At 40.9% G+C, this 24,298-nt stretch overlaps 1 protein-coding gene across 1 annotated transcript in view; it reads left to right on the forward strand.

Annotated features, from left to right (window-relative positions):
- Positions 1-24,298, forward strand: part of LOC123980925 (putative uncharacterized protein MYH16) — a 116,323-nt gene that overhangs the window by 83,809 nt on the left and 8,216 nt on the right. Inside the window, exons 23-30 of the mRNA XM_046065569.1 lie at positions 1,355-1,439; positions 3,610-3,721; positions 12,755-12,888; positions 13,088-13,162; positions 15,035-15,128; positions 15,231-15,271; positions 20,156-20,258; positions 23,368-23,650. Of these exons, the coding sequence (XP_045921525.1) occupies positions 1,355-1,439; positions 3,610-3,721; positions 12,755-12,888; positions 13,088-13,162; positions 15,035-15,128; positions 15,231-15,271; positions 20,156-20,258; positions 23,368-23,650 (927 nt within the window). The remainder of the gene's footprint in view (positions 1-1,354; positions 1,440-3,609; positions 3,722-12,754; positions 12,889-13,087; positions 13,163-15,034; positions 15,129-15,230; positions 15,272-20,155; positions 20,259-23,367; positions 23,651-24,298) is intronic.

Raw genomic sequence — 24,298 nt, forward strand, 5'->3', positions numbered from 1 at the left:
TGAGATTCATAGAAAACTTTCACCTTGAGGTTAGGTAAGTAGCCACAGTGGGGCACATGCACGCACATACACACACAAATAAAATGTGTTTGTGCATTGTTAAATATTTAGCAATTGCTGTTGCCTCTTCAATTTTCCTAGGGCTTTAGTTTAAACAGTTTGGGTGCTGCAAAGCCATAAATTAATCATAGTTTTATTAAATGTAGATTTTCTTTTCAGTATTTCTTCCTTTCTGGTATTGGTTTTAGCCTCCCCCTATTCAGTCTGTCCCGCCGCTATCAACACAGCGTGGTGCGTGGTCCTAAAAGCATTACAGCAATACACAAAAAAAATCTCTATTTCTATTTCACACACTGAAATACACATTCAGACCTGCAAAGTCAAGGTCCGTCCTGTAAATATTCAACGCACACACATAATCAGGCGCGCACACACCTCTACATATTCAGCGCACACACCTTCTCAATATTCACTAGCCTTGGCCACCGATGGCTGACAGTTTATGTTATATTCAATGAATACTGAATTCAGTGAAAAGGTTTTAAGAGCTATGAAGAAACATTGACTCACAAAACAGGATACAGGAGGGAGGATGGGATGGGGGGACGGTACACATCCTAAATTTTCAATTCAAACTAAAAAGGGCCTGCAAAAGCAAACCTAACTAAGGAACCTGACTAGTGCTTTATTATGCATCCGCTCAGTGTGCTAAACTACTAAGTGTAGGACAATGGGGTTTTATTGCATGTAGGAGGAGAGGCTGAAAAGGGAATGTGATTGAAGGGATGCAGTCAGGAGTATGAGCTCAAGTGGCCTGCTCAAGGTAAAGAGTGCCATCTATTGACGAAGTCGGGGAGCGCTTCTTTTGTCTGTAAACAAAAAGGCTGTTGCCCTGTTTAAGTGTAAGCAGTGCAATATGTTCACTCCTTCCTTGTCTGCCTCTAAAAGGCATTCAGTGCCTCTTCTGTGGCAGAGTTCTGCATTTTTACTGTGAAAGTGCCCCACAGCTCATTATTTTACCACTCATGAACTGAACTGTATGCATGTTTTGTAAATCATTTTATTAACCTTGGTCTGCTGGAACATGTGAAGTACTGTGTTAACCCTCACTTATTTTCTTTCTTTGAATCCATTAAAAAAACAAAACAAATCAACTCACCGTCAAGAGCAGTCTGTCACAACTTTATTAATATCACAATTGGAAAATGTCTTCTTTGTTCCCCTGTCATATGGCCATTTGAATTAGGCCCACTTGTGAATTAATCTTAACTAGCAGTGTCTGAAGTGAACTGTTGCTCTTTATCTCACACTTTTTTCCCTCTGTCTCTGTCTCTCCTCTCTCTCTCCTACTCAGTGGAGGAGTTGGCAGCCCGTGGTGAAGAGGCGAGGCGGATGGAGGGGTGCCTGACTGAGGGAAAGCTAGCAGAGGAGAAAATAAGGTAAGAAGGGAGAGAGGGAAAGAAGCTTCCTCTCTTATCCCATTTCCCATTGTCCCCTGTGTAAGCTCAGTAATCAAAAACATTTAGCTTTTTTACGTGCGGCATACAGTAGGCTGTTTAACTGAACATGTGTTGAACAGAACAGCCCTAAGCGCTTAATACGTACGTTGTTTAGGAGATTCTACAAAGCAACATGCCTAACTTCTATCATACATTGTATTATTATTTCTGAAGATTTGGATATCCCAGCATGTGCACTGAAAAAATGTCTTTTTATTCTGTTCCTGAGTGGATCTAACAGATGTGTATCAACAGGGACACGGTAGGTAAGCAGATGTTAGGTCGCGGAGTTCAGAGTTCAGAGGTGAGACCCCTGGTTGACCCGTGTGTGTCACCAGAGCTGCGGTGATGACATCAGCAAGCATGTATCACCCAGTAGAGTGTGTGTTTGTGTGTGTCTGTTTGCGCGCGCATAGCTGTGGTTGTGGCTTTGGCTTCGACATGACCTCACTGCAACGGTCTCCGTCTTAGGGAGTTTCTTGGTTAAGTTGAGCCATGGAACATTTCAGCGTCAACCGGCAATTTAAAACTCGGCATGGAGACTTTATAGGTTACATTCTGAATTATTACATTTTATTACATTTAAACCAATTTTAGGTAGTGAATGGTAAAACAATCGCCGTGTCTGCATATTATACCCATTTGCAGAATCATGCTGTTTACTGTTAACCCAGTATTATCTAATAAGTGCAAAGACATGAAAGGTTTTTAAGCAACAACACCATACTAATGGCTTCCATCTGTGCTGTGGGAAATCCCCTCCTTTCTCCACAGGATGCCTCCTCTCTTTCTTTCCTTTCTCTCTCCCACTCTGTTCATCCTATCATGTGTTCTCTCCATGGACCAATCTATCAGGCATTTTCTTTCCTTTTTGTTTTGCCGGTTCTGCTTCTACTTCAGCTTTTACTACCACTGAGTTTTGCGCTGAAACATTTAGTCAATTGGGCGTGTGTGTTGAGACCCAGACAGATAGTCAACTACAATTTGTTTAGATAATATATTTGAGAAATTATGCGTTCAATCTTTTATCAATCATTTGAAAAGATAAGACAGTAAACTTGCCAAGTTGTTGCTGCGTATGCCTTCACTACTGACTGAAAGTTAATTGGCAACCATTTTAAATGTCAATATTTGTTTGTTTTTTTCATTTGTGTCATCAAGTGAATGCCTTTGTTACCATGACCATGTCCTTTCAATCAAATCAAATAACTTGTGATAAGACTTTATTTTTGACAATTAACTGACTAATTGATTAACTAAAAAATGTACATGTATAGAGTGAGAGGGGTAAATATTGAACTGTGCATTAATTTGGGGTATTATTTGGATGTGTCAATTTAACACAAATGCCAATAAAAAGGAATGGTCGAATGCAATCAGTTTCTGGTCTACCCCTGCATAGCCATTCTTGTTTTAAGTGTAAAATCCATAATACACTAACTAACCCAAAACTTTTATCTGTACAAGGCTCAAATATTTTTACTATTCATAAACTTAATTTTTCAGATTTATATTTGCTTTGAAGTGTGGGTCAACAGTAGGGGGTGGTTTGTTTTGGTGTGTGTGTGTGTGTGTGTGTGTGTGTGTGTGTGGAGGGAGAGCTGGGGGGGGGCGGCTGTTGAGGCTCACTGAGCGGCCGAAGCGAGGCTGTGGAGGGAGGTTTGTGGAAATGGTAATCATTTGTCGTATTGATCTCGCTGTAGCCGGGGCAGCTGGCACGCACAAACTCACTTGCACACATGTACACACACACTTGCGGACACTAACTGACTCACATACACACAGACGCACAGTTGCGTGGCAGGAATAGACCCCTTCATATTGATCCCCTTCACATTCCCTTAGCTTGGCTGCCACACACACTCACATACACAGACACGCATACTCACACTTTCCGGGGCCAACGTTAAACACTGTGGATTTTCAGGAAACTTAATATTGGAATTTAATACTATTGAATGTGTTTGTTTTTTAGAAACGTATATGGTAATAATGAATGTGAAAAGACTGGAATAAGTTTTAAAAACTCCAGTTGAGATATAGGACTGATTTAAATATAGTGACCAAATAACATAGCAATGAGTTCAATTGTTTTGTTTTGTGTGTGCAGGTCAATAGCTGTGAGGCTGGAGACAGAGGTGGCAGAGCTCAGGAGGGATCTTCAGCAGGCTGTCGATCACAAACTCAAGTCAGAGCGAGAGAAACAGGATGCACAGGACCAGGTAAACAAATACACACCAGGCCTCAGTGACAGCCTCTGCAAATGATTTGGAGTGTTCGTTTATGTCGGCTTTGAGCCTGAACCACTGAGACAGTGTCTGTACTCACAGCAAGCTAAACCAACATTACCACTTAATATAATTTCAATGTAATTATCGTATCCTCCTGCCAGTCAGCGTATTGATTTTTGTAGCATACCCTTTTTGTACATGTAGTGAGTTGGAGAAATATTTGAGCCAAGACTACTGTACTACATCAACACGAATCCTAGTACACATATGTTCCTCTCCTTTCCTCCCATGCCCTTCAAGTTCTTTCTCCCCTCTCCTTCCCTCCTCTTCTCTCTTCCTGCCCTTACCTTTTTGATGATTAGTGGCATATATCCGGTGCTAGAGCCTGGATTATCTTGTCCAAGAGAAGGAGGGGTGCATGCGGGACCTAAACCTGGCAAGGTGATTTGGAGCGTTAATTCCTGGGTGTAATATTCCCTGATATTCCCTAATGTTCTTTCTGGGAGCGTGGGGGGGAGGGGGTCTCAGGGGAGAGCGGTTGTCAGAGCTGAGCCGCCGCTGTACAAACGCAGAATGGATAATTAAGGGTAAAGCCAGGACGGGAAAGTGATGTTCATTTAGATTCGACAAACTTTGAGTTCCATCTTAAGCTGCCGTGCACAGTGGTGCTCTCTTGGATCCTGATTTTGCATTTTGTCTCTTTACTCTTTTCTTTTTTTCCCCCTCTCTCTTCTCCTGTTCTCTGTCCCTCTATTTTCTCACTTGTTCTTTCATACCCATTTCCCTGTCTTCCTCTCTCTCCATTTCTTTCTCTTTCACTCGCTCCTCCTAACCTTACTCTTTTTTTCCCTCTGTCCTTGTGAATAATGCAGCCCACATAGCGTGGCTCTCTTTTTTTTCTCTTAACATTAGCGCACCAGGGTTTGACAGTCGTGATTGCCCAGGGCACTGGCCAGTTGATTGGTCAGTCAGTAGCCAAGCCAGTGGTTGTGAAGTCGTCTGTTTCTCAACAGCTGAAAATCCTTTCATCCCCTTTCTTTGTTGTACAATTTCTGATCAAACATATTGCAGGACATGTCAGAGTTATTCAGGGGTTTATAAAGTCAGCGTGTTGCATAAAGAAGGCATGGCATTGGCTACTAGTGTATGAATGAAGTAAAGGTCTGTTTCTTTTTTATTGGATGTTTCATGGGGGTAGTTAAACTGTTGATATGGTTGCAATCAATGTCAAAATATTAATGAGCATTTTATTCTGACATTGATATAAATCAAGATGGCAAAAATATATAAAATAATCAACTTCATGATCAATACAATGAACTGTATCACTGTCACGTATTGCATCAGTCAGAACTCTTCAGACACGTAAAACAAGAACTTCAATAACCCATTTTGTTAGTTTCAGTTACAACTTGCTTTGAATAATTCATTTGGGTTATGACAGCATGATGTGATCGTATCATCACAATACCATTTCACTGAAAGTCAGTAAAGAATAATATTGAGATGTCACCCAGCCCCGTGCTAAAACCGTTTTCACTATTTGCAGACTCAATTTTCAGACTACTCCAGCTCAAGATTTCCTGTTCTTAAAGGAATAGTTTCATATTTTGGGAAACGCTCTTATTCTCTTTTTTGCTAAGAGTGAGAAGATCAATACAGCTCTCATATCTGCTCAGTAGCAGATTAGTCCAAATGTAAGAAAATACACCTAGAACCTCTTAGTAAAGTAACCCCTAGTAAACTGTTTTGTATATGCTTACCTGTATGTCTTTGTGTAAGTGTTATCTCTGTCTGCCGAGTCACACAATCCCTCACGGTTCCCCTTTGCATTCTTGCTGTTTTCCATCATCTCAACAACAGATGAGATTTTCGATGAATATGACTCCAAAAAGTGTTTAAACACCAGTGTGATGACCGTTTTGATTATGACTCCTTCATTAGGTCCCAATCTCTGTTATTGACCAGCAGAAGATGAATTATCCGCTGGTGATAAAAATCAAAGGGTTTGAAATGGTAAATGGCACACTACAGTGGCCTATAGAGGAAATCTATATTACAAATTGCCTCGGTGCACAGTAGCTGAACCTCTGATAGCTCTGTCTTTCTCTGTGTGTATGTCTTTGAATGCACACTGTGTGTATGTGCATATTTTGGGGTGTGAGTGTTGCACGCAGTCTTGTTTGTGTTTTCTGTTTAATGTTTCTTTCCTGATATGAAGAAAAGGATTTGCATGTTGCCGTCCATTTTGAGCTTGCATGTATGCCGCTCACCACACACAGGCACAGACACGCACACTTCACTCAATCCCGTCCCCCTGCGTGAGTCCGGTTCAAATACGAGTCGTGGTAAACACGAGGCATGTTTTTGTGACTGATCAGATCATCCCTCTCCCTCACTCTCTCTATGCCACACACACACACACACACACACACACACACACACACACACAATCACAGTCATTAGTGTGTTTACCTCAACTTCTTTCAGCATGGAGCAAAAGATTTCAAACAGTTTTAATGAGAATTTGCAGAGAGGTTTTCAGATAGCAAAAGTTTATGAGCATGTTTTCATTCCCATAAACTTTTCTTACTTGCCCAAAATCTTTACAGCTGTTGATGTCATCCTATAGATATACGATTAGACAGTAGCTTTTAATCACTCTGAATCAGCGTGGTGCCTGCGTAGTGATTAGAGAGACAAGCTGGCCCATGTTGAAGTATCCTTGAGCAAGACTTTGAATCATAAAAAGCTCCAAGGCGCTGTTTTTTTCTGCACATTACTTGGACGTGAAGGTGGGCCTGTCTGCCTAGTTTCCTCCATTTTCTTCACCACTCCAGCAGTGATAGACGTTATTTAACTGGGTAACGTTGCTGATATCTAATCATTTTTGAGTAAGGTGCACAAATGTACATCCTCACCTGTAAGCTTCTGTGTTTGTTTTAATTTGAAATGTGGATGTGTCGGGGGGGGGGGGGCTTCGCAAACATGAGAGTGTGGTATTTTCATTGTGGTGATGCCAGAGAGAGCTGCTCTCTGGAACGGTCTTATCTGTTCATTGATCTCCCTCGTTATACCAGATAGAAGCCCCAAGCCTGGCCTAATTAGCTTAGAATGACCCACACTACATCACCATTTTTACACACGCACAGACACAGGTTTGATGGTGAAGAAATGAGGACAGACAAATGAAGCTCATTTGTTTAGTTGATGAATAAAGAGAAGTGGTCCAATTGTCTGACTGTTTAACCATGGAATGGACTTTGTATTAGTTCAGTGTGTGTGTTTGTGTGTGCATGTGTGTCCTTGTGTCCAGTCACCCTCAAACACAGCTCATTAAGCTACAGCCCTGTAATTCATTTGAGAGACGGGACGGACAATCGAGCAGACAAACTGACCACCTTTTTTCTCATGTTGTCTCCATAACTTTCTGTGTCCTTCCCACCTGTCACACATGGACTTCTTCACCAAAGACACAGACACATGGCCTGTCTGTTTTTCTGGATGAACTATGAAAAAGCTGCTGCATGCAAAGGTTCACGGGAGGGGCGTGGTGACTTTTAGCGCAAGAAAGAAGAAGAGAGAAAAATGTGACATAGGTACATACATATTTAAAGGTTGTTTCTCTCTCATTCTTAAAGTTTAGTTTTATAGATAAAGTAAAGTTTAGTTTTATAGACATTGTTTTTTTATAGAAAAGTGTTGTATTACTAAAACTTCTATAGTTAAGCTTCTAAAGTTGTTAGTTTTAGCAAGATACAAAGGCAAATTCAGTTCAGACTTTTCACTTTTGTTTGTGACTCTGGCTAACGTTAGAAATATTTTTGTATAATACTCACAAATTCCAAAAAGAGCTGTGTGATTCAATCTTAGTACCAAAGAATAAAGAATTATTAGCTGAAATTTTTCATTTCAATATTTTGTCACAGCAGCATACTTTCTTTTCTTTTTCTTTTTTAGTTAATCATGTCCCACATCTAATATAAACATGTCTGTCCAGGAGAACATGTAATATTATACCACAATTGAATAGTATGATGTTGACTGATGACCCAGTATTGCTGAGTTTTGGGCTGCTCCACTGCACTGTCAAGTGAACTTAGGGCCTCTAGAAAGAGATTGGCCTTGACACATTGTTTTGTGGGCAGAAATAGTTTCCTGCAAATCAATCATGTATGAGAAATTAACTAATTATGAATAAAGGCCTCCTACTCTTATATGTTTTTTTCATATTCCAACATTTTATTAAGGTGCTGAAAAAATATAAGAAAATATAGGAAAAGCAAAGCACATGTTGTTTGTTACAGTTATTTGCAACAGGCTGACTGTGTTTGTCCAAACTGCATCAACTCATCACTAAACAATACAACAACAATAAAAACCTAAAATTGTTCTTTTGTGTTGCTGCTGTCAGCTAAGCACTGTTGGAGGCTGGTCGCCTGGACAACTAAACACAGGCCACGCTGCCAAATAGGAATCCTTCACATCCAGAACCCATTCTGTTTATAGCTTTCTATTGTTGGAGGTTACCAACAAATATAGCAGTCTTAGAAGCTGCACAACCTCAAGAACTAACTAACCCTAGCTAATGCAGAATCTGTGAAATAACACCATGAAATCGAGTTACTTCTCAAGTTGGGTATTGTTTCAAATGATACCAGTTACACTGACATGATAACTGAATTTAGTACAATGCCAAAAAAGTACCTTTTTTGTATACCTTACTTGATCATTTTATGCTTATTTTTCTACAAAACATTATTTTTCAATAACAAAAGAAGCCAGCTGTCTCAAAAGCTAAATGTTACCTAAAACAAGCATCCTTGCAAGAACTTGCTCCTAAATAAAATTTTGTCCAAATTTGGCACTTTCATGATTTAATCTAGAAACCGTCTGATCAAAGGCTAAGTAAAGAAGATTATGAACCTGCACAAGCATTCTTTGCCACCTTTCTTTGTTTGGCAGTTCCTGACATTAAGCGATATGGACACATTTCGGTCTGCACCCAAAAAGCTAGCCTGAGTTGGTTTTATACATTAAAAGGATACCTACTAGATGTGGGGAAATTCATGTAGCTGGGAAGTGGTTGTAAAATGTCTACCAAGGCTGGTAATGTAGTGCAGGCTAGATGCAAGATAGGGGACTTCAATAATGGCAGACACTGATAAACAACCCCAGCAGCATGCGTAGGAGAGTGTGTGATGAAAGGACTCGGGGAAAGGAGTCAGGCCATACAGCGGTAGATGAAGGTAATTAAAGAAGCCATCATCAGCATCATTAATATGCTACATCTGCTGTGGCCCACTGACTAGTCTAATGGAGAACATGTCATCATCGTCACCATTAGGGAGAGTGGGACACACACAAACACATGCACACACGGTCTTAATGTTGGGTCACGCCATGATTATCACCATTAAGTCTAGAGTGAGAAGACCTGCTTAGGAAACCTCATTCTCTCCTGCCATCGTACATGCACGCATACAGTACACACACACAGACGCACACACACGCTTGTAGATCTTTAATTCAGACCCTGTGAGTGATAAGTATGCATATTTAAGTGATGTCAGGCCTGTTGGGTCTTTTAATTAGACAGAATGAATGAATGTTTTATAAAAACGTGTTTAACAATAAATGTGTTCATTAATTTGATGAGAGGATGTGCTCTGATGAGCTGAGTGGAACAGAGTAATGGCTCGTATTCAGCTCTGGCGGTTTGATGGCGATGGTAGCAACAAGCAGGCTATCTGTTTCTGATTTTTTCCCCTCATCTTCGTGCTCCCCTCTTTACACAGAGAAGTTAACTTTGAATTATGTTTATCCTGCGACCTTGGAGAGTTTGGTCTGTTTTAGTGAAAATTCACCTTTGTCCTGTACAGCTAATGTGCAATGCGATACCGTTTCGCAGCTCCAAGGAGAATAGAAAAGATGGAAAATCCATTAACTGCTAAAGTCCCCACAATCTTTTATTTATTTCTTCTGTCTGCAGGTATTTTTTGTGGTTTGTCATGAAAGTTCATTCAGATGTAAGTTAAAAAGAAAAATATCGTGCGAGTCCACCTTGTATCTATTGTCAGTGAAAAGTGTGGGCTGTGGACTGGACAACTCTGCCTTATTTTGATAGAATAAACCATCAAAATGATAAATACTGTTGCAGCAACTGTAAAGATTCCAAATCCTTCACCAGCACTGCAGTAGTCAACTCATATTCTTTAGCCTGGACCTGAAAGGGCCAGTGGTATCACCAAACTTGGTTATAAGTGTGTCCCAAATGCATTTTGTTGCCCCTTTTAGCCCCCATCATCTGCTAAAATATTTGTGCAACAAAACCAATCTAAATGTTAAGCAGGTATGCTACTTTACTCCTCCCCCGCTTGCAATCGCAACTCCTTTGTCCCCCTTTTCTCTAAATGTCCCTGTCTGTCTCTCTCTCACACTCTCCCCCTCTTTCTCACACATACACACACACACACTTTCACTGCCTCCCTTGACACTGGTGGAAACAGAGTGTTGGTGTGTAATTTAGTCCTAATCACAACATCAGACTAGCGCTGCGATTTACATCCCTCCACCAGCCGAGCCAGTCAGACAGTCAGGAGGGAGATGTTAATGTGAGACCACAGGTAATTACTGTCATTACAGCGCGCCACGGACCCTGCCTGTGTGTGTGTGTGTGTGTGTGTGTGTGTGTGTGTGTGTGTGTGTTTCTGTGTGTGTGTATGCTCGTGCATGCGGCAGTGTATGCCTGCTCATTGTGAGTGTGGGTGTGTTTTGAGCCTTTGACTGGCGCGGTTTGATATTTTTGTGTATATAATTAATATTGGAACATTAACGTGCTGTTTTGGCCAATAAGTTCACAACAGAACTTCCTTCACATGAAGGTGTGTCGGTGCATGAGACAAAACAGGAATGAAATCACAAACAACAGGGGAGTCGCAATATTTATTCCATTGTTGGTTAATTTAATTACAATTGAATCTCTGACTCAGTTTACTCTTCAGAATTGAATGATTTGCTTGATGTAATGTCATTGCTCCCCCAGTTTTTCTTCACTGCTTTATTTGCTGAAATGCAGCCCTTCCTTAATCTAAATGTGGTTAAAAGTGTAATTCTTCATCATGTTATGAAATTTAAATGATTGATTATGTGTCATCTTCACCACTTCCTATCACGTCATAAGGCAGCCTATTCATTTGTGCAGTTGAAGGATCATTCTCTTTTTGAACTGCACCTTTATCATCTCACATTAGCGTGACAAATGGGAGGTTGCCCGTGTCCTGTGTCTCACACAGACTTTGTAAATATTAGACAAAGTCAAACCTTTCTGTTTTCCTTTTAACCAAACCCTGGCCGCCCTGCAGTGTGTTCGTTTATCCAACACATGCATCAGATATTAAAAAAAAACTGGTACAGCACTGGCTCATTTAGCAGTGTTTTTCCATTTAGTGTCAATTTCTAAACCATTTGATTTTAATATTAGATTGCACATTTTGCTGAAATAGAACACAACAAGCAAATCCTGTGACGCTGTCGTAAGATTTTATAACAAATGTGACCGGTTAACTTGTTAACTGGTCAACTGGTCAACGTTTATACTGGCTGCCCACTTTGTAGCCCAGTGCTCACTCGGTATAGACATTAAAGACTGGCTTCTGTTAGGTAAAGTTATAAATAACTTAAAAGACTTGGACCTCATGCAACTAAAAGCATGTTATTTTCACTGCACATGCGGTAGTCCTGTTACCCATTTGGGTGTGACCCACAGGAGTTTGAATAATTTATATAGACATGCTGTTCAACCACCAACAATCACAAGATCAACAAAAAGACACTAAGTTGCCAGACTTTGTGAAGACTACAGACAGGTCATCTCTGTTTTATTTTTAATCTTCACTCGTATCCTCCTACTGAAGCCATTTGATGATGAAATGAAGAATGCTTGTTTGTCATAATCACTTTTTTGATTACTCCAGCATACTATTTGTTTTTCATTCAGCTCTGCATCGACAGTGTGTCATTATCTTATTTACCTCTGTGGTGTATTCCAGATGAACATCAACAGGAAAATATTTTGGTATAGTTATGGTATTGAAAATGCACATACAGACATACACACACATGCACACAGTACGTGATTCAGCTCACACAGCAGTTGATATTTTGACATTTTAGGTTAATCATGGGACATTTTTGGATACTTAAATCATAGCCCACATATAGCAAACTTTTTTTTCATGTTTGCCCAAGTCTTTGTGGGAAGATGGGATGGTATATCAAGGTGTTTCTATGGCGATAAGGGTAATGTGTCAGGGTTCCCTGGAGTTTAGGGCTGGAAAGGTCCTGACTGATAAGCAGAATGAAAAAGTCAGCAGTTTGGCCAGTGCCATCCCATCCCTGTTTTCACCCCTCACCCGTCGTCTCCTCTCTCCAATCTTGTCTCCAGTCTGCTTCTGCTCTCCCCCATCCTCCATCTTTCCTCCTTTGCACTTGCCTAATACCTCACCCTGCTATTCATACCTGCGTCTGCAAATACCATCTCTTTCATCCCCCATTATTCTCCATTTACCTAATTTTTCTCTTGTGTTGCTATTACGCTCTATTTTTGACATTTATTTCACCCTGTCCTTGCTTCCATCTATTAGAGCCTCATTTATCCCATTTTTACCTTTCTTTATTTCACACTTTGGCATGACTGTGTGTGTGTGTGTGTGTGTGTAGGGTGAGAGAGAGACTTAAAACACATCTAAATGTGGAAAGCCAGTGTTAGATGTGAATACTTTCCTCGAAAGAAGTAATATTTTAACCTGCACACCTCTGTTTTAACTAAAGTACATTAAGACAGCGATGGAGTGAATGTTGGTCTTGCAGTTTTTGTACACCACGAATCCAGAAACAGAATAGGTAAGGTGTTTTTAAAGCTAGGAAAATATCTAATTAGAGGTGGAAAAACTATGCACAGCATTTTACATTGTTGTATGACGCCTCACAGTGTGATGGATAATATTTGATTGTGTGTTGTAGGTGGACACCCTCCGCTCGGAGCTGGAGGGGTCACGTTCTGACAATGCAAACCTTCGCCATGAGAGCCAGTTGGTCATGACTAATGTCAACCGTTGGATTACTGAACAAAAGTATGACCACACTTACACTACCATGTGGGTGTTTTTTTTTACACATTTACAAAACCTATTAAAATCAACTTATCAGTGTTTTCTGTTAATTTTTTGTTGATAATGTGTGTGTGTAGTGTATATTTTGCATTAGTGATAGATGCAAAAGACAGTTACTGTTAAACTGGCAGGGGTAGTTTTAACGTTCATCATTAGATTTCAGAAGCCTGTCTTCACTTCTCAGGTCTTCCAATGAGAGTCTCACTGCCCAGATGAAGGCCCAAAACAAGGTGCTGCTCATCGTCACTGAGGAGAAAGAGTGAGTATTTATTTCAGAGTTTTTCAGTACACTAGTTTATCAATGAGTGAATTTTTGTTTGTGTGTGGGCATCTGTGTGTGTGTGCAATGTATTTGTTTGCTAAACCCGCTACACCCGAAACTAGGTCACCTTTCCCACCCGAAGAATTTGTGAATGTGTGTGTGTGTGTGTGTTTGTATGTGTGTGTGTATATACTAGGGATGGTAAGATTTACCAGTTATCTAGGATGAACTCATATTGTTTCTAACGTCTTTGAATCGGTGAAATCCGATTTATTTATATACAGTTATTAGTCGAGTCCCTATGCCTTTATTATTTGAAAATGGACCAATGACTACAGAGGCCGTAGACATGTCTCATTAGATTAGCATGGAGGAGAAAAAGCAACACGTTCCTCTGAATTCCTACAAATCAAATGTTTGGACACACCTCAGATTTTTCAAGAGAGACAAGACACATGCAATTTGTAAAATATGCTGTGCCGCTAAAGTAAAAGTAAAATAAAGTACACAGGCAGCGCGACAAACCTAAACTCTAAACTAAACTCACCTGAAGCGGCGACATGGTGTAAGCGCGGTAATGTCCTGCCCCAGAGGTACCGCTAGAAAGACTGGTGAGCAAAGTATTGCAGCTTTCTTAAATTGTTTAACTGTTAAATGTGTGAGGAGTTATAAAAGTGTAACTGGAGACAGAGAACAGAGAAGAAAGACTGGTTTAAGGCAGGGTCCAGGCCAGGTTTTCTTTTGTCCGATACATTTTTTAGAGGTTAAAAAAAAATGCATAAATGAGATGCTTACAGAGTTGCTGTACTAGAGAAACAAATATGTGAAGTAATTTATAATTTAGTTAATTTATGAGTAATACAATCCAAAAAACCCAAAACCAAACTCTCTATAGCATAGTGTTTGATAACTGTTTTGCATCATGTCATATCGCATTGAATCACATTGTGTTAAATAAAATTGTGTTGACAATGCATTGAGATGCACGTCCCTAGCATATACAGTAATGTGTGTGGGGGATGTGGTGGTGTTTGTTTTTGTGTAGTATGTGTTTCTGTGCATGTGTTGGAGTGATTCAGGTGGACTCCTTGACATACTCACACCTGACAGTCTATCTGCATGTCTGCATCATCATGACTCATACACACACACACAGACATGGGCGTGACATATTCCTATTTGCAGAGATCAAAGCGGTCTAGCCATCTCCTGTCATCCCACCCCCCTGCGGTGCCATACCTCCCTCAGCCCCGCCCAGCAACACCATCTGTGTCTGCCGTTTCCTCTCTCTCTCGCTTAACTTACACCGAGTGTTTGTGTGTTTTGTTCTTAATTTTTTGTTATGGTAACCTGTAGCAATGGTAACAGTCTCTATACACCTGGAGCACATGGGGCATGTGAAGTGATCTTTCATAAAACGTGTCCTCCTTATACTTTGCACCTTCCCTGAATGTACAGAAATGTGATATTTCTACCTCCCCTCCTGTTAAATAAAACTATTTTGTGCTTCTAATGTGTAGTATAGTAGTACAATGAACATCTGAATAACAATTTGTTTTAATACTTCCGGATACTGAAAATTGGTGGCATGACGAAATACTGAAATAAATAGCCAAAAGGGTAAGTGATAAATACTGTATAGCATTTCATTATAATGGGTCGTGGTATGTTTGTGTGTCAGAAATAACATCTGAGCTGCTAGTTAAAGGCTGTTCCGGATGGAGAGAAACACAGACGCCATTGCCGTTGTGTGGCAGAATATTTTGTCGACCATGTTAACAAGAGTCTCTTGATGGTAATTGGTGTCTGTCTTTCTCTGTGTATATTTCTCTGTTTAACTTTGTCTCTGCGTCTCCCTGGCTTTGTCAGACATCTTCAGGAGGCTAATGACACATTGAAGGCGGAGGTAAAGAGACTGAAAGAAGTGGCGGATGAGAAGGAGAGAGACATGGAACACTTCAAGGTGAACAAGTGCAGAGTGGGAAAGCAATGAACTACAAATAGGGAGAGACAAAAGAAAGTCGATCACAAACAGGTTTGTTTTTCATTTTATAATTATTTGCAGGCCCAGGTCCGAGACCAGAGCATCCCGCGAGATGAGAGAACGTGAGTCATCTCTGTGTGTGTGTGTGTGTGTGTGTGTGTGTGTGTGTGTGTGTGCGTGTGTGTGTGTGCGTGTGTGTGTGTGTGTGTGTGTGTGTGAGCGTGTGTGATCTTACATATAAGTGAATGCATGTGTGTGCATCCACCAGCTGATCAGAATTTTAGCATTCGCATCTCACAAAAGTGCTGCCCACCATGTTTCATTCTTTCACACCCAATCTAGCCCGAACAAAGCTGATGATGATAATAACAGCTGGAGTGCCAAGTTGTGAATGAAACACCCTGTGGGCCTAGCCACCTGTGTGTGTCCGTGTGTGTGCGCGCGTTATGTCACTTCAATCTGAATATGTTATTCATGCTGGGCCTTTAACAATGATTACACTCCAATCAAGGGCTCATCCTCTCGTGCCTGCCACCCCCATGGCTGCCAAATAGCATTCATCAATAGAGAGCAGATATATTTATTATGTTCATTAAGGTAATTAAAATGAATGTGGCACGGATGGGATTGGGTGTAGGATGGAAGTGAGAAAGGAGGGGGGATGTGCGTGGGAGAGGGTGTTTGTGGGGGGCACCTGCCTGCAGCAGTACTCCCCGTACCCCCAGTGTGACGCCCTAAGGTCTCCCTCATTAACAACGCCCCCCACCACCCACCCACATCACCCCATTTTACACACACGCTCATGTTGCACCCCTCCCCTAACGAACCACCAGGCTCTGTTTCCAAAACGGATCAGATTTGTTTTGACTGGGGTAGGTTTCCAATGCTATTCAAAGCTGTCAGTCATTTTAATGATATCATTAAGGGGCCGCGACAGAAAGATGAATCGCTTTTCTTTGTCTTTCCCTCATAATTGCGAATAAGGGAGAGAGAGGGACAGAGCGAGAGAGGCAGTTCATATAGATGTATGCATAAGAGGGTTTGTGATTGAGTGAATATAATAACATGGAACGAGATAAAAACAGTGAATGAAAGCCTCTTCCATAGTATCTCCTCATCCATTCTCTCCCCTTTTCTTTATTATGAGGGTTCCTAATTTATTTCATTTCATTATTGTACTCCCCCCTCACACACACACACATCTACCCAAAATATCATATGTATGAAAATCATGCATCTATAAGGCAACAGACATGTCAAGATATTTGCATGGCAGCCATATACATTCAGTGTATAAATCTCATTACTGGTGGCAAAGGGGAAATCTTGACTGTCACTATCAGTGACAGCAATCAACACGGCATGAAGGTTTTGTCATTAGATATGCCTTTATTAAAGAAATGTATTATGATTACATGGCCTACTGTTCGAAAGCAGCTGGAGTGTCACGGCTTCACACTGCGGCTGGCATTTTGTACGATTAAAGCCCACGGAAAGGTGACGAAAAGAGGAACGGAGAAGATTGACAATTAGATTGATAAAAGAAACAGGCCTTGGTTTTATTTAGAGAAGTCATTTTAGGCATAGCATAAGTGTGTATTACCAATTTCAAGGACGTAAATTAAATATGCAAAATTAGCACACAAATGTAAATCTAAGTCAAGAACAAGTCAGTATTGGTGGTTTTGTTTGCATCCCTATCTTCTGACAATTGTATGGCCTTGTTGGCCGATGCTGCTGCAATTTAACGCATAAAATATCAGAAGTTGATAAAAATGACAACCACCATGAGGTCCATTTTCTAGCTTAAGGACAAAGACATGTCTGAGCACTCACAGTTCAAACGTTTCGGCACAAAGCGTGTCTACACGTAACTACAAACTGTGCTCCGCATCTCAGCTTTCCAGATCCATTCAGTAGCAGTCATATCACATAATCCTCCTCAGCAGATGGAGTTGTCCAGTTGCCATGGAACTGTAGCTGTAGCTGTTCAAATATACATTTTTTCTGTGCACCGTAAGGATTTCTCATTAATATTGACTTACAAGCTGAGGTACAAAGTTCTTCTTGTACCTTGAAACAGTAGTGAGAAAAGAATCTCACCAAGACGAAGCAGTGACAGCTAAAACTACAGATATAAGATGCCTGTTGTTCTGAAAAAAATTAATTGTATTGAGAATGCAAAAAGGGGCAAATAAACATTAGCCTTAATAGCTCAAATCTGTTGCAGTCCTAATTGCACAATGAAGGCACTACCTGAAGTAATGGTCTTGGTATCAATCAACGACCTTATCAAATGCCTACAGATCATGGTCATGTTGTTCAATGTGCATGTAAAAACCTTCTCCAAAGTGCTACTGGTTTCCAAATCCTTCTTTTTAAATAGGGAGGAGGAAGGGGTGCTACTTGTCCCCCCTTTCTTTACCTGTCTTCACTCCAGAAGTGTTTAATAGGAAGGGCAAGAAGATGAATGAGCTCTGGCAGCAGCCCTTACAATGCAAAAATGGTTCCTGTGTATGCCAATTTTACTACTTTAGGTTTGCTCTGAAATCCAAATGGCATGCATTTCAACACAGAGAAGATGCAAATGTGTTCAGTGTGTTTCCCAACAGCAATTTTATTCCGGTTGCAAATTAATTAAATGATCTGTTATCAGAATCTTTCACATTTCACCTCAAATTATCTCACGTCTGAATATATTAAAATACAACTGCACACTGAAATGCACTAAGTGGTGGAAGCAGAGATTGTTTCCGTTTGCTGTGACTGTCTGACACAACCCATGTGGGCGAAGCGTTCATAAAGCACCAGGCTTCATCAGTCGCACCACTAACAATGTGCTTCCAATTAAGAGCACCCAGTGATCACAGCAGAGCATTTGTACAGACACAGGGAGCTAAGTGACACAGAGAAACGAAAGAGGAGATAAGAACGAGGCTGTGAGAGAAGACAGTCAAGTATTGCATAAAATTTGAGATGAGAGCAGTAAATAAGAAAGATGGGAGTGAGATTGGAGATGGAGAGGAACCATGTAGTTTATTGCCTGGTTTAGAGAGCATGGCAGCTTGGCTTCGACACTAATGGCTGTGATTATACACACACTGATTGGGTTAGGCCGCTAATTGCACACATCCATATTTGCGTGTAAACACAGGGACACATGTTTACACAGGCGTCATGCCAAGTGCTCAGCGCATCACTGCCTTCTCACATCGGGCGCATAAATCTCACACAGTTGTCTCAGCGGTGGTGATGTTTCATGATCTGCTGAAGACCACATTACCATCTAGGAAAGAGTTTAAATCATGTGAAGAATCTGTGGAGATGTGGCTCTCGGATTTTATGAAGTTGGCCTATGCCTCCTGTTTTTCCTTCGCCATAGCAATGGGAACACGTCTTTTAAAAGGCATTTACAATTTAAAAGATCAAAGGAAATGTCAGCATTTCTTCTTATTAATGTTCTTTGTATCATCGTTGTGGTGTGAAATTAAATGATTTGGAAGGGTCGGCTGCAATTATATTCAGTTTATGAATGTCATTTTCAGAAAATGAGGTTTCTTTAAAAAACTTGCTTACATTGGCCAAGCTTAATTAGTTGGTTGCTTAATAAGCAGTGATTCAGATTATGTTCTGTCAGCTGGTATATGTACTTTTCATATTAATTATCATGATTTTATATATTTTTTCTCAAAAAATACAAAAATATCTTTCTCTCTTCTATATATATCTATATATATATAGATATATATACACATTGGGTCAGTGCTTCATTCAGGATCAGTCGGTTTTTATTTTTACTGTTTAGAAATGTACTGTAACTTAAGTTTGGATCATTATCTATAGAAAAATCAAAACCAAAAGAGAAATCCCAGTCAAGAGGTTGTGGGGATAGGACAGTGGAAAGCGTTTTTATGCAGTGGTGTTCCTGTCACAATTTTTTATGTTGTTGTTATGGTCTCCTGGTTGATTTTTTACCTAATATGGTTACAAATACAAGGGAGCTGAATTGTTTCCCTAATGAATCTCATAAACTTTTCAGACAAAAATGTCAGTTCACATCAGCATCTCCCTCAAGTGTCTCCTCAGATCTTAAATGTTTTAAGTTATGGCTAATAGGGCCAAACATTTGCGTGAGTGCGTGTGTACGTTAGCTCACCCACATCTCCAGGAACAATAATGCCATTTATTAGCGTTTTGATGAGCGTGTGCGTCTTCTCAACTGAAGCAAAACGGGACCATCTTCCCATCCGCTGCTCTGATAGAAAATCCCAGCTTGCTCTTTTACAAGAAAATTAACATTGGGAAGGTACAGTGGTACTTGAATGGACTAAGAAGTCTTCAATAAAGTATTTAGATGTTTTTTTCCAAATGCTAACTGGACAGGTTCACTGGGGCATGAAAGAAAGAGCGTAAAGCGGGGGCAGCAAGCTCCTCAGCCCGTACAGAGCACCATTATCCACCGTCGTTAATTTAATAGACATTCCTTAAGTCAGCCCTGGGTCTGAAGATAGGAGACCCTAACATTTGTTTGTCATTTCCCAAAACGTTTTTAATAAACAGTTAAAATCTTAAATGGCTTCTTGTACTCTTAATGTTCCCTGGCTGCGGTTGCGTTCGTTTTGTTTTTGTATTTTTTCCCCCCTTTTTGTGTGCGCTTTCATATATAATTTAATGATTTCTGGAACCCATTTGCTCACCCATCTTTGAGTTTAGTAATAGGTTATAATGAAGATGATGTACGCCAACTTCTTTATGCCCCAGATTTTGAGAACATTTGATTGGAACTGTTTTGTCTCACAAATGCATATCATTGTGCAAAAATCCTGGAGTATAAATGTTTACCATGACAGGAGCAAGTGTATAGTTATTATATATGGTACACATGAGTCTTTAGTTTTCATTATTCTGTTTTCTTAAACTACTACAGGTGCTAAGATTTACTGGAAATACGCCAGTTCACTTGTCATTTATGTTCCTTTGTGTGTGTGCATATGCTTATGTTACAGCATTGAAAAACAGGGTTATGTGGCTCTAAATCTCACCAAAATCGAGGACATGCAGACCAGACTGCGAAGCAACCTGGAGGCCATCAGAATGCTAAATCAACAAGTAAGAGTACACACGTATATACACACACACACACACACACCAGGTCCTGGCAGTCCTTTTACCCGACAGATACAAACACACACCCACACGCTGGCCCACCTGCTGTTGAGCTCACACAGAAGAGGAAGCTTTCATGCGTCCAACTTCAAACACACACGCGCACTTACACACAGACATCCATTTCCTCTTCCAACGATAAAAGTGAAAAGTCGGCAGCGGGGCGGGGGTGCGCGGCGCGGGGAAGGGGGGACAAATCGTATCGGGAAAAAGCAGTGACGTTTCTTTCCACTGGTAAATGATTTCCCTTTCATGACACTGAGAGAGGGATGTATATCAATACAGCCATGCTGATCTCTCCATGACAGCGTAGGGAAATGGCCCGCTGTGATAAAACAATGTAGAGGAAAAAACACAGAGGAATATTCTGAGGAAAAGCTGACATTTTTTACTGTGTTGAACTTCACAAGAGTCAACAAATCACCAAAGGAGAGACGAATCAAAAGTACTCCTCAGCCCCCTCAGTTCTCCAAACTCCAGGGCCTGGGGAACGGCTCACCCGACTTTTGTTAGTCTGCGAAATGGCCCGCTGATTGACGGGGTGCAACGAAAGCTGGTACTTGTTGAAGTTTTTATATTGTTTTTCAGTGAAAAGGCAAATGGCATTAGCTGCATGTATGAGACAGAGGAAGGTGGAGCAGAGGAGGAGACAGACACAGAGAGAAGGAGAGGTGTTGTTTAACAGTTCAGGTGTGTAATAGCACCTCTTAATCTCTGGTGTGAATCATTACACACATCGATCTAACATGGACAGCCTGCACACACATACATGCGAGCACAGCTGGAAAGGATAGCCAGACAGTTCATTTACACAAGGCTATTCCCTCCACTGTCTGCTGGTCACACACATATACACACTTGCGTACACATACAGATATCAGTAGAGAAGCTGAATGGAATGTTTCAGTTTATCTCTGTGAAAGGCGTTGGGTTATAAATCAGGTCTGTGTCTCTGCTTTGAATCAGTCTCATTTACTCATAGTCACAAACTGGTTTGGTGCTGTTGCTTTCTCACTCACCCTCGGGCGCACATTAACACTCGCTATACAATACACACGCTTTCCATCCGACTGTCAAGCTAATTTCATGCAAACTTTTGAAATGTCACACAAAATTAGAGGCGAATTAAGTGATTTTCCATCAACTGGGATGAAGATGAACATCAGCAGGGGAAAAAAATGAGATTCTTTCAAGACTTGATCAGCATTAGGCAAGCTGTTATTGTGCTTTAGTGTCAGCTAATGTCCAGGTCGTTTCATGCTTTCATGCAAAGATGAAAAAGAGATGAATGAGGCAATATTTCGGTACACCCTTCACTACAGTGATGACGGCAGAGTACTTTTGTACTGTTTCAGTGGGCAGATCATCCTGAACCAGCGGAGCCAAAATCCCATTTCCAAATAACCACACGTTCAAACTTTTTTGCCAGTGACAAAAAATGTGTTCGCTATTTAGCTTTTCTAGCTCTGTCATTTTCATAATTTTTTATTGAAATACTTGAATGGAAACCCGGCTTTATAAATGAAAAACACACTCGTGCACCAGCAATAGCCCCCCCCCCCCCCCCCCCCCCCCGTGTCTTTCAGTCTGTCCCTTTCTTTCTTTCTTTCTCCCTCACTTATACACATCCTTTTCATCCGAACATATGCACACCAGTTCAGCCTCCGTATGTGAAGGTTGAGGAGACAAGCTGTGATTTTTAATTTCAACCCCCCCTCACTCGCAATTAGGAAAGCATCCAGAGCAACCAAAGACGAGGAAAATTAAGCAGGTCCCCTTGAATATACTGTTAATTATAAATGTCAGCCTCAGTGTTTTTCATCTAGAAATTCTATTGCTTTTGGCATAACATAAAATGAACATGTTGTAGGATGTTTGCCTGTTGAAGGTAGTAAATAGACTTTAACCATCTTAGGATAGTTTTGACACATCTTCATGTCATTGGCTCTTCAGGGTTAAGCCTAAGACCTTGCTATTCCTATTCACAGATGTAATACATTTCTGCGCGTGTGTGTGCGTGTGTGTGATGTCTGGAAGGGTAATGTTAGCAGAACCGTCCGGAAATGTGTCTGTCTCATCTCCGTTTGTGTTTTTCTTTCTCCCTAACACACACACATAACACATGCACACACATGGCCAGACATGTCGATGTGACATCATTCTTTAACTGCAGCTTTCACACACACACACACACACACACACACACACACACACACACACACACACACTTTAAAAAAAAGCAGATGTGGATGAGTGCAACTGTCATTACCCGACGTGTCTCTTTGTCTCTCCGTCCTTTAATTTCTTATTTTACTCTTCCTCATAGCTAAAAATACGTTATTTCAAATCTCTTATTCCCTTTTATCTGCCTTATTACAATTTTTAGACTGGCACATTTTGCATATAATTACCACGCTGTACAACAAATGTAAATGCTTTTTATATTTTTTATTTTTTTGCATTTAAAGCCACATTTTTAACTCACTCCTCCCTGCCTTCACCCAAATGTCCTTGTCAAAAAATAAAACACCCTCAATTTAGCTAGTCTGTAATTGTGTTTCAGGGAGCCCAATCATGTTCTGACGGTGTAGGATTTGTTTTGTGTCACGGATGATTTTGTGTCAAACCGACCTCTAATGATTGCTCAAATTGGTTGTTTTCATGTAGAAATTTACACCGTCGCGTGACTCCCACTTGCAACCATTTCAAACTGTGAGCACAATACTCTCCTCTCACAGTTTTCCTTTGCATTTCTGTTTCAACAAGCGTGAAAGTAACTGTGAAAGATGAATTAAGCACATAATGGGATGTCAGCTACTTCATCACCTTGATAGCTGTTGACTTTTGATGGTTGATACTATTGGTAACTTCAAATTTTCCTTTTTTTAATTTGTTAAATTGTCCCTGTTCCCTGCTCCCTCAGTCTGCTGCACCGCCACACATGAAGGTTTCCTTCCAAAAGTATTTTTTTTAGTATTCCTATTCACTTTGCCTGTCCATTTCTTCCTCTGAGCATTTGTCTCACTCAGTGTCTCTTTCTTTCTCTCTCCAGTTAAACACCCTCAGCGGGGAGAATAAGCGGTTGCGTAGGCAGCTGGAGAAGGAGAGGTTCATGCGTAGACAAGTGGAGCAACTGCTCCCTCCTCCTTCCACCTCCCAGCACTGCTCCTCCGCCCACCTTCCCCACTCCCTCACTGCCCGCCCACCTCATCCCGCCGCCTCCCTACCCTCTTCCCTCCACCTCCCTCCTCCCCTGAGCCTGGGCACAGCGACAGGGGACATTGATGGGATTCAAACCCAAACTAAGCTGAGTGGACCTGGGCTAGAGAAACCAGGTGAGTCCCAGGCTTTGGGTGACGCATTCTGGATTAGGCCGACTGCTTCTGCCTCTCTGGAAGATGCTTGGTCTGGGAGGACAAGGAGGGATCTGACAAAATGAAACCCCCTGAAGACTTTGACCTGTCAGGACTTTTTGACCTCCAGCTCCTCACCAGGGAGCGTACTCGGTATGAGGTTAATGTCCTGCAGGTCAAAGTCAAGTCCCAGGGTGCTTTTTGCCTGAGGGGGGGCTCCAGAACCAGTGAATGATGGAATTTCCTCAAATCGTCAAAAAATCAACTCAAAAATATGTCTGCTACTATGCTTTGAAGACATTTATTCCAAGAATATATTCACAGTTTTTTTTTATAGATTTAAAAATCGAACTGTTTGAACTTTTAAAAAAGCCATTGATTGCATCCTTAAAATGTTGCCATGCTCTGAGCAGTGGTAGATTATAACATTAGCAATTACTTCTCCAAAAGATGATCTTGTTTTGCATCAAAACTCTAGCACCAATACAACATTATTTGTCTGTAATTTCCAACATTTCAGATGAACTATAGTCAGTTTAATCCATCCTAAGTAGGCAAATGGACTAAACAGAGCTAGTGACTAACTGCAAATTCTTTAGTGTTGATGAATGTGTCACACACTGGAGAAGA

The sequence above is a fragment of the Micropterus dolomieu genome, linkage group LG01 (genome assembly GCF_021292245.1).
Source record: "Micropterus dolomieu isolate WLL.071019.BEF.003 ecotype Adirondacks linkage group LG01, ASM2129224v1, whole genome shotgun sequence".
Lineage (NCBI taxonomy): Eukaryota > Metazoa > Chordata > Actinopteri > Centrarchiformes > Centrarchidae > Micropterus > Micropterus dolomieu.